This window comes from Borostomias antarcticus (genome assembly GCF_949987555.1).
Source record: "Borostomias antarcticus genome assembly, chromosome: 13".
Classification (NCBI taxonomy): Eukaryota; Metazoa; Chordata; class Actinopteri; order Stomiiformes; family Stomiidae; genus Borostomias; species Borostomias antarcticus.
The window spans coordinates 8,929,094-8,940,297 of NC_140246.1; the positions used below are offsets into that span (position 1 = coordinate 8,929,094).

General features: G+C 52.5%; 1 protein-coding gene across 1 annotated transcript in view; it reads left to right on the forward strand.

Moving 5' to 3' along the window:
* Window positions 1-300: 300 nt before the first annotated feature.
* ntn4 (netrin 4) overlaps window positions 301-11,204 on the forward strand; it is a gene marked incomplete at its 3' end in the record, with an annotated part of 13,819 nt that continues 2,915 nt past the window's right edge. Inside the window, exons 1-5 of the mRNA XM_084447954.1 lie at window positions 301-458; window positions 1,277-1,821; window positions 5,055-5,333; window positions 8,895-9,021; window positions 9,304-9,489. Coding sequence (XP_084304080.1) covers window positions 398-458; window positions 1,277-1,821; window positions 5,055-5,333; window positions 8,895-9,021; window positions 9,304-9,489 — 1,198 coding nt within the window. The 5' untranslated portion in view covers window positions 301-397. The remainder of the gene's footprint in view (window positions 459-1,276; window positions 1,822-5,054; window positions 5,334-8,894; window positions 9,022-9,303; window positions 9,490-11,204) is intronic.

An 11,204-nucleotide genomic window follows, 5' to 3' on the forward strand; every position in this document is an offset into this window, starting at 1 on the left:
TGTCACTCTCGCAATATGCCTCAGATATATCTGCAGGCTGAAGCAAGCAACCCAACTGGATAGGTAGGAGGTCCAGGCGAACTCAAAACGGAGAAAGCGAATCAGGTGCTCGTTTTTTTGCGAAGTAGGCTTGATGGACACGATGGAATTCTTTTCTCTAGGTGTCTGATTGTGATCTTGTCTTTGATCACATCTCATTGTTATTGAAAGGGTAATTAGCACACACTGGCTTTGAACCTGCGTACTTGGCTTTACAATCGTGGATGATATTGTATTTGATTACTACTTGGATACATCCAGCGAGGTGTCGTTTTGCCTATCCGGCTCGCTGGGCTGCTCCTGAGCAAACCACATCTTTCTCCAAACCACCTCTTGAGAGACTTCACGAATTGGAGCTATGATGTTCTACACTTTGATTGCTGTGTTCGCCTCGACCACACTGCATGGTATTCGTTCAGGTTAGTAGCCTAGTTTACACTTTAACTCCTCCTCTGATCAACTTTATGTCAAATATAGCAATCATCGTGGCCGACATTGTAGGGTGCTGAACAATACGCGCGACAATGACAAGTGCAACGATAGCTACAAAGTATCCTATCCTGCATCCGTTCACCACCTCTGGTTTAGAAATAGCCCACAACACCCTGTCTCAACTAGAAGACACGTGAAATAGATGTCCTGTCTGTTCACAATTTGAATGCGATCTTCTGAGCTTATCAGATTGAAAGGTGCATTTAACTGCAACCCGATATGTCATAACTCTTAAAGACGCACAATAGGCTAGGCATCCATTGTGATAGAAGATCCATCGTTCACTGAAACAATTTTGAATTGCTCCTCAAAATATAATCTAGTTGGCCTAGTTGCCTGACAGTGGAGAAGAGAACCCACCCCACTGTAAAATAATAACCAGTGTATGAGCGTAAGTGTCCCGGAGAGAGAGCTCTTCAGCATGTCAGTCTAGCCCGGAGGGTGTCCTCCGATCCCACGCGCTAAAGCGTCTGGAACGCGTCTGAATGCTCATCCTCATTCTCCCATAGCAACCCGAACTTTATTCAAGTGTGTCAGAGTCCAGTCCACACTGATTACTCAATGACGGGCAGGTGCATAATAACACTATTATCTGCAATTAAATCTGCTTTCTGCGCACGAGCGCGCACGCACGCTAACACACAGACACACACACACACTTATTTACTCACTCTCTCTCTCTTAAACACACACACACACACACACACACACCCTAAACTGTGTCCTTCTTCTCTCCGTCATGTAGAGGTTGTGGTCCGAGTCGGAGGGGTGGCCCCCCGCTGTGAGAGCCACGCCTGCAACCCCCGCATGGGTAACCTGGTTCTGGGCCGCCGGGTCCTGACCCAGACCGTGTGCGGCTACAACGGCACAGAGCTGTACTGCTCCTACGCCGGGCCCCCAGGGCCCAGCGGACTCTGCTCCCCGGCCAAGTGCACCAAGTGCAACGCCGCCCTGCCCCTGCAGGCCCACCTGGCCGCCGCCATGGCTGACTCGTCCTTCCGACACCCCAACACCTGGTGGCAGTCCGCCGAGGGGGCGGAGTCTGAGACGGTCCAGGTGGACCTGGAGGCGGAGTTCTACTTCACGCACCTGATCGTGGTGTTCCGCTCGCCCCGGCCGGCCGCCATGGCGCTGGAGCGCTCGCACGACTTCGGCCGTACCTGGAGGACGCTGCAGCTGTACGCCCGCAACTGCAGCGCCACCTTCGGGCTGGAGGAGGGCGCCGCGGGCCCAGCCGGAGCCTCCTGCACCTCCAAGTACTCTGGAGCTTACCCCTGCACACGGGGAGAGGTGAGGGCCCGGGACGCATGCGTGTGTGCGTGTGTCTATGCGTGCGTGTGTGTGCGTGTGTGTGTGTGTACGGAGAAATTAGGTGAATATGATACAGACAGACACGGGTCAACGAGGCATTATATAAGTGTGACTACAATGAGTAGCTTGCTCACACACACCTCCAAACGTCTTAAGAATGTCTCCGGTCGTCGACTCGCACCTTACCCTCGCATGACTGGCTGGCTGAAGAGATGGAGAAACAGTGGGGGGGTGAATGTAAGAAGGAGGGGGGGGGGTAGTTTTGTATAGGAAAGACAACCCAACCACAGAGGCCTCAGCCCCCCAAACTGGCTAGCATGCTGCCTGCGTAGCTCCCAATGCTCTTGACAGACTGAACAGAACTGTAAAGGGAAACGTTACTGAAACCAGACGGGATTGGGGGAGGTTTTGTAGGAGTGTGTGTGTGTGTGTGTGTGTGTGTGTGGAGGGGGGGCACGGGAGGGCTCTCCCGCCGGCCCATTGATGTTAATGTGAGCAGCATGTGTGGGGGCTGCGTCTGGTCCCTGGCGAGCAGCCGCGCTCGCCACGGCCGCTTCCTGCGGCGGGATCGCGTGTCACGCGTGTTTGTTCTCTGCCCCGATATGCTCTGGCAACCAGCCCCCCCCCGCCCGCCCCCCACCCCCACCCCGGCTTGACTTTCAGATCCCATCATCTTTTATTACCTGATTCAACGGCTCCTGTGTCATAAATCTGGTCTCCCTCCCTCCTGTCTTACTAACGAGGCTCGGTGCGGTGAATGGTGTGTGTGTGTGTGTGTGTTTGTGTGTGTGTGTGTGTGTGTGTGTGCGCGCGCACGTGCGTCCAGCCGCGATCTTCACAGTCCTTCCCCGCCGCCTGAGGTGTGCTTATTGGACAGAGCCACCTGTGACGGCGGCCTGACCCGTGCCCTGACCTGTGACCTGTGCCCTAACCTCTTCCAATCTGATGACCCCCAGAGACAGGAGAGGTCAAACCTTTCTGTCTCCGCCGGCAGATCGGCTGCAGCTGCTAATAGTCAACCTGACCTGCTATCTCTGGCTACCGTATCTACTCCAATGTGGTTCATGATTTACTGCAGCCCATAACACAAACAGACAGCTTAAACTGTCTGCAGCCTGCGTGATGTAATGACAACACCTGCACTGTACAGAGGTGTGTGTGTGTGTGTGTGTAATGTGTTTGTTTTTTACAAGAGGAGCTGCAACGCTTCACGTGTGTTTAGGTCAACGCAGCAGGGCAAGGTGCACTCACAAATCTGAAGGCCGTGTCAGTTCTTCGCCCTCTAGCACAGCTCTGTGTCAAGTGTTTGAGATTATACGAGTTCAGCGGCTTGACTACTACGCCGAGTGTTTTTGCGCGTGTGCTTTTGTGCGTGCGTGTGTGTGTATGCGTGTGTGTGTGCGCACATGAATCGGTCTCTATATGTGTGTGTGTGTGTGTGTGTGTGTGTGTGTGTGAGCGCCCAAGCGATGAGAGGGAGCTGAGATGGGATAGCTACGCAGAGGAGCGACGTTGCCGGAAGCGTTTCAGCGAGCGTGTCGTTTCAGCTTCACCCCCCCCCTCTCCCTTTCGCTCTCCTCGCCACATGAAAGCGTGTCATCTCTTGCGCTGAGAGCCGAGCACGCTCACCTGCAAGGGGCGGGGAGACGGTACGGGCTTCATGGCGTGCGCTCATAGAGGAGGAACAGGTTTGCCCCCCCCCCCCTCCCTGCGCGCAGACGCCGGGTCCCTCCCCGTTATTTATGAGGTCAGCTGGGCTGGAGGAATGTGTGTGTTTGTTGGAGAGACGGTGACCTCCTTATGGGAGAAGTCCATACAGACCTACACACACACAAACACACACATTCTGCCCCATGTCCGTCGGGGAGGAAATGCTGTTGCTCTGAGGGATGTTGGTCTTGCAGGCGAGACGCCCATCCCCCCACCCCTCTCTCCCGTTCTCCATCAATGCCTATTGTCCCTGTTTACCAGATTACAGTCCACAGCGCTTTGATGGAATTAGCAGCGTTAAAGCCAGACTTAGACTGTTTTTCAGCCTCAAACAGGAAGAAGGATTATGAGAGTGCAAATGTTCCACACGACACTGAAGCTGAAATTTCTGTGGTTCACCTCGCTTTGTTTGGAAGATGATTTTTTGAAAGATGATCTTCAATTATGTTTGTGTGCGTGAGTGTGCGATTATATAACTGCGAGCGTGTGTGTGTGTGTGTGTGTGTGTGTGTGTGTCATTTAATCTATGGCCTCGTAGCATCAGCCTTATGGATTTTTCTTAGGTTGTGTTATGTACATTGGAGTGTATGTGTCTCTGTGGAGAGTTTAGGAATGTTCATCGTTAGTGTGTGTGTGTAAGACAAAGTTTGGGAATGTTCATTTGGCAGTGTGTGTGTGTGTGTGTGTGTGTGTGTGTGTGTGTGTTGAAAGTTTGGGAGGGTCTATCGGGTGTGTGTGTGTGTTTGTCGGGGGGGTGACGGTGTTGCAGCAGTGTCGCTGGGCTGTCACAGGCCCTTTGTCCGTGTCTGAGCGATGTGCGGCTGCATCTCTCGCCCGCTCTTTGTGGCGCCCTCCTCCCCCGTGGGCCGGCGCCCCTCACCCTATTTGTCGTGTTCCCTTAATTGCGGACCACAATGCCGTGACCCTGTGACCTTTTCCAACAACAGGGAAATTAATAGCGCCCCTCCCATCACACTCACAGCCGGCCGTCTGGCCAATGAGGAGGCAGCGTGGGCTCCGCTCACACCGTCGTCCAAAAAACACACACACCCCTCGGCCGATGATATCTGTGACAGGGACACACTCCCTACAATCACACACACTCCTCCAGAGTATGATATCTGTGACAGGGACACACTCCCTACAATCACACACAGTCCTCCAGAGTACACAGATTCATAGCGATAAACACACTAACCCTTTCACACCAGTTGGCAAGCTAGAACACAAACCTTGTGGGCAGGAATACATATTTTAACCTTTACAACGGTGTGTGCGCGAGTGCGTGTGTGTGTGTGTGTGCGTGTGTGTGTGTGTGTGCGCGCACCAGACTCCCAGAACTAGAGAGAGAGGGGGATAGAGAAAAAGAGATGGAAAGACTGGTGGAAAAGGTAGAAATAAAAAGTTGTGATCGTATGATCCAGATGTGTATATATGGTAAAAAAAAAAAAATTTGTTCGATCGGAATCAGAATTGTGACTGGACGATTTGTTGATTGACAGGTGATCTACCGCGCCCTCCCCCAATGGGAATCTCTGGACCCGTTTGGGGAGGCGGCCCGCGAGCAGCTGCGAGTGACCAACCTCCGCATGCGTCTCCTCAAGCACCAGACCTGTCCCTGTCAAGCCAAAGACCCCACCCACTACGACGAAGCCCCGCCCACACGGCACTTCGCCATCTACGACCTCATCGTCAAGGGAAGCTGCTTCTGCAATGGCCACGCCGAGCAGTGTGTCCCCGCTCCCGGCTACCGCCCGACCAGGGACAGGACTAACCACGTGGTGAGTGTGTGTGTGTGTGTGTGTGTGTGTGTGTGTGTGTGTGTGTGTGTGTGTGTGGGTGTGTGAGCATGCATAGGTGTGTCTGTGTGTGTGTACCTGTCTGAATATGTGTTGTTCCCGTTTGTATGTGTGTGTGTGTTTGTGCAAGTGCATGTTTGTGTGTGTGTGTGTGTCAAGAGTGTTTAATGATGGCGGGTATCACCTTTCTCTTTCCTGCTTCCTGTGGTCTGTTGGTTCTGTCTGGGTAGATAAACAGACGCCTTTCCCCTGACGAGGGGAACACGAGATGTGGTTATTGATTCAGCACTGAACTAATGATGGTGTTGATGTGCGTGTGTGTGTGTGTGTGTGTGTGTGTGCGTGTTTGCGTGTGTGTCTGAGAACGAGTGAGTGCATTGATAAAGGTGTGAATGGACATGGCTGATTCACTGTGTCTGGTTGGAGATACAGGGAGCTTTTCCAGACTACTCCAGATGAAGCCGTATCTCTGCTATCTCCACAAACAGTTCCGCTCCACGTCTCTGAAGCCGAGCGTCTATTCTCCTGCAATCAGCAGTCCCCCGAGAGAGAGGAGAAAGTGACAGTCAACAGCGGTCTCCCCAGTCCAGATAAAAAGACAGACGAATGGACTGGTTTTCTATCCTGGGTAGAAGAAGAGTTCACCTGCGCTCCGCCCTCTGGCTAAGAGGGAATTACAGTGGCTGGGAGTCGACCCTATCTTTATAGCATATAGGTGTGTTTTACACAAACACTATAATCAGGTGTCTGTCTAACCACAAACCGCACGAAGCACCACTTTGTGCCACAATAGGGTTCAGCCCACTCAGTTGACCAAAACACACAGAATTTTCCTCGGTTGAAAACAACAATAATGTCCAGCTTTCTCCCGTCCACAACAACAACGACAACGTTATCTAATGTTACTGGAACGCACTGTAGGTGTGCTATGCGGGAGCGTTCGGTAAACACTCGCAGCGTGCCAGGTCACAGAACGAGGTTATATAAGTGCTTTCTTCCTCCCTATCAGCGGTTTGTTTTCTGTCTCTGTTTCGACCCGGGCGGCCATATCTATGAAACCCAAACAACCAGTGCACGGCAAAGGAGATCTGAGCAGAGATTACTGGGCTGTAAACACACTGGCAGGCGAATGGTGTGTGTGTGTCTGTGTCTGTGTCTGTGTGTGTGTGTGTGTGTGTGTGTGTGTGTGTGTGTGTGTGTGTGTGTGTGTGTGTGTGCGCGCGCGTGTGTATGGGTCTGGAGCACTAGTTTCTACCCTGTTACAGTAATCTGTGTTGAAAGTGGCCTTGATTCTGAAAGTTATTAGTGCCCAGACAGCGTTGAGGGACACAGGAACAACCAGTGTGTTTTTCTGTGGTCGACTCAAACGAGTTCAAACCACATGGGGGTGATTATGCTTTCAGTTAGGTGGCCACAAAGACAGCTTCCACCGCCATAAACACACACACACACACACACACAGACATACACACACACACACACACACACACAGACACACACTTACTCGGCCCTCCAGGCCTACTTTCAGCTACTGGAGCATTAGCAGCAATTAGCCAAGCAGGCAGAGAGGCCAAGGTGGAGGCGGGGGGGGGGGGGGGGCAAGCAGCAGAAGAATGTGTGTGTGTGTGTGTGTGTGTGTGTGTGTGTGTGTGTGTGTGCGCGTGTGTGTGTGTGTGCGCGTGTCTGCATGTGTGTGTGTCTGATTAGGTGTTGATGTTAACTGACCACATCTCACGCAGAGTGCTGCGCATACACACACACACATTCTCTCTCTCTTACACACACACACACACACTCTCACAGCTGATTAAGGGCTTGTTTTCAGGTCGCCCTTTGATTTGAGAGGGAAAAGGGCGAGACGGACGCCCATCCTCTTTGCGGGCGGGAGAGGACGAACGCCAGGCTCTTCAAGCGCTGCTGGCTGACCGGTGCGCCCCCCTTCTGCCCCCCCGTCTGCCCCCTCCCTGTCTGTGTCCTGCTTATCAGCGGAACATGTGTTTGATCTACCGGCCTGTCAAAACACAACTTCAACAATCTGTCACCCCTAAACTTAAATAAATATACTCTCTTGCTTTTTCTCACGCACGCACACGCATGCACACACACACACACACACGTACGTTTCTGGGAAAGACCACGTGCAAGTGAGAAGGGAGCAGGATGAAGAGAGTTCTGTGCGTGTGTGTGTGTGTGTGTGTGTTTGTGTGAGTGTGCATGCTTGTCCCGTATCATGCTGGTAAACATGTGAAATTGTCTGGAATACCAGCTGTCTGGACCGTGGCCAACATCTCTCCTATCCCTCCATCTCCTCACTATATCCTCCCTGATGTTTCAAGTTCTTAACACAAATTCCTTCAGCCATTTATTTCTGCCCTCCATCTCCTTTGTGTTGAGTATAGGGACCAGGTACAGGGTATAGGGACTAGGGTATAGTGACAGGGATATAGGGTATATGGGCTAGGATCCGGGGTATAGGGGCTAGGGTACAGGGTATAGGGGCTAGGGTATAGGCCAGGGTATAGGGGCTTGGGTACAGTGTAGGGTATAGGAGCTGGACTACAGGGTATAGGGGCTATGATACAGGGTCTTGGGTACAGGGTATAGGGTTAGATATGACAGGGACAGGGGTAGGGTATGGGGCGTGTAGGGTACACAGCTAGGACTGAGAGTAGCTAGGTGTGAGACTAAGAGAGGTTGGGTAACAGGACATAGAGCTTGTGGTGAGGTTTGAGGGGGGACCAGGGTATGAGGGTATAGGTCAGGGGTTAGGATACAGCCATGGGCTGGGGTACAGGGTAGATCTCCCGGTTTCCATTCTGCTAGTATTGCCTGTGTTTAACCCTCTCTGTGCGTCTGTATGGCAACCAGGGTAGTGATAGCCACACACACACCGTGGGAAACTAGCACAGGGGTGTGTGTGTGTGTGTGTGTGTGTGCGCGCGTGTGTGTGTGTGTGCGCGTGTGTGTGTGTACGTGTGTGTGTGTTTCTTTCCGTTTCCGTGTTTCTTTCCGTTTCCGTGTAAGTGTATGTGTGTTGTCTGAATGTTGAATGTGTGTGTTTGTGCTTCTGGGTTTCTTTCCCCACAGTGACACACTGTAACCCACACAGATAAAGGGCTACCTCAGATGGCTTGTCAACCACCCCCCTAGAGCACATCATTATCCAGCATGCATGGCATTCCAACTCACAGGAATGACAAGGAGATTGTTATTGTGCTCTCAGTGCTGCATATTTCCACTTTTCGCACTCTCTCACACACACACGCACGCAAACACACACGCACACACACACTCAAACTGCGTTCTTTTCAGAGACGAGGCCAGTTCTCGTTTCCAGCGATGAAGCCAAACAATCAATCTCCATACAGCAATTACAGGACAGGACCTGAAAGAGAGCAGGCAGGGGAGCCCCCAGCCCCCGGGGGTTAGAGAGGGGTGCCATGGCTCTCACGTGGGAACAGCTATCTCCCTCACACTGACCTCTTTGTTTGTCCCTTACTCTCTCTCTCTCTCTCTCACTCTCTCTCTCTCTCTCTCTTGCAGGTTCATGGGAAGTGTGTGTGTAGACATAACACGGCAGGTGCCCACTGTGAGCGGTGCGCTCCGCTCTACAACGACCGGCCCTGGCAGCCCGCGGACGGCCTGACCGGGGCTCCGCACGAGTGCCGGAGTGAGTCACCTGCACGACACACACACGCCCACGCACACCCGCACACGCACGCACATGCACGCACACCCTCGTACGTTACGCACGCAGACACACACACACGCACGTTCACGTACGCACACACGCACCTCCATGTACGCACACACACACACACGCGCGCACACACAATCATAAACCCTCCCTGTCTTTTGGCATAAGAATAGAATCTGCTATGAAACAAAATGAAATGATTGACAGGTTCAGTTCCGTCTGCGTTGTTGACATTCTGCCCTGCTCCCATGTTAGAGTGCAAGTGCAACGGTCACGCCGAGAGCTGCCATTTTGAATGGCCGACGTGGCGTGAGTCTGGCCAGCGCAGCGGCGGCGTGTGTGATTGTCTGCACAACACGGAGGGACGCCACTGTGAGAGCTGCAAGAGCGGCTTCTACAGAGACCCTCAGAGACCAAACACTGCAGTGGACTCCTGTAAAGGTAAGACCCATACACACACACACACACACACACACACACACACACACACACACACAAACACACACACCACAGGACTAAAACGCTCATATGGTACATGGCACCCTCATTCATGAAACACAAACAAGCACACACACACACACACACACACACGCACACACACACACACTGGCACAGCAAAGTCATTCTCGTCCCGGAATGCTGCTGGCTGGGGATCGCAAGCCGAGACGTGCTGGATAACGCTGCTCCTGATGGGCACCTGGCTTTTCCTGTGCGTCTGTGTGTGTGTCCATGCGTGTGCAGCACCCTGGTGTGTGTGTGTGTGTGTGTTGTGTCTTCCCCATTGGCCCACACTGAATTACACAGAAGTTAATCATCAGACAGGGGCTTGCTTGGGACATGAGTCAAACCACACCTTTGTCCCCCAAACACCCCCTTTGTCGAGACTCTCTTCCCGTGAGTCAGAGCGCCAGTGACTCAACGCAGCAGCGGCCGAGATGTATGAGTAAGGCCATCGTGTGTGTGTGTGTGTGTGTGTGTGTGCGCTCGCGTGTTGCCTTCTCCAATGGTGAGACTTAAGTAAACACAAGATACCAACCGTAAACACAGAACAGTGGCTACATTCCCCCCTCAGATTATCTGTCGGATTCAACCTAGTCATCTCAGCCTCCTCCCAGGTATGCTGGCACCTGGGGAGACGCTCACCTCTGTGTGTGTGTGTGTGTGTGTGTGTGTGTGTGTGTGTGTGTGTGTGTGTGTGTGTGTGTGTGTGTGTGTGTGTGATGTATAATTTGCCTGCAAGCAGCAACAGTTTGGCGGTGTGCTGTTTGGGTGAGACAGCAGCATCGCCAGCTGGTCATTTTGTCGTTGGAGGAGACTGATATGAACCGACTGGAGGAACGGGGGGGGGGGGGGGGGGGGGTGGGTCCCGAGAGAACACGCTTGCGACAGGACCCCCGGTGATCCGTGGAGGTTGTGAAACCCGACTGTGGCTGCTGACAATTGAGGAATTTCACTTCGTCTCCAGAAACATTTTTTTCATTCCAGGCACGGTGGGGCCCTTTTAAGAAAACACACTGTCAGGCACCGCACACACACTCACACGCACACACACACGCACATACATGCACACACACGCACACACACACACGCACACACACACACACACATATGCACACACACACACACACACAAACTGGGAGAGGGAATTACCTTACGTGTGTGTGTGTGTGAGGTGATTTTTGTTTGTTTTTACAGTAGGTGCTTTCTGTGGTTGTTGAGGCAGCTGCTCGGTCTGTCTTTGCATCAGTACAGTCTCATCATGTTTTCATTGTGAGCACTTACTGAATCACCCTCTGGACGCATGCACACACACACACACACACACACACACTCATCTCTAAGCTCCAATCATACAACATAGAAGGAGGGAGTGAGTTAGAGAGGGAAAGAGAGAGAGAGAGAGAGAGAGGAAGATCTTGCGGTGGTGTTATTGTCACTGGAATGATTAACTTTCAGGAACTGCTGACTGAGTACCACCATCTTCATAAAGCCTGATGCTTCTTAGGAGCACCACAGAAATAACCTGACATTCCTAGTGAGTCGGAGGTCTGGTGGGCTGCCTATAGTCTGCCGGAGGGGGCCAGATAGATCTCGATGACTTCCCCTTGTCTCTGTGTGTGTGTGTGTGTGTGTGTGTGTGTGTGTGTGTCTGCACA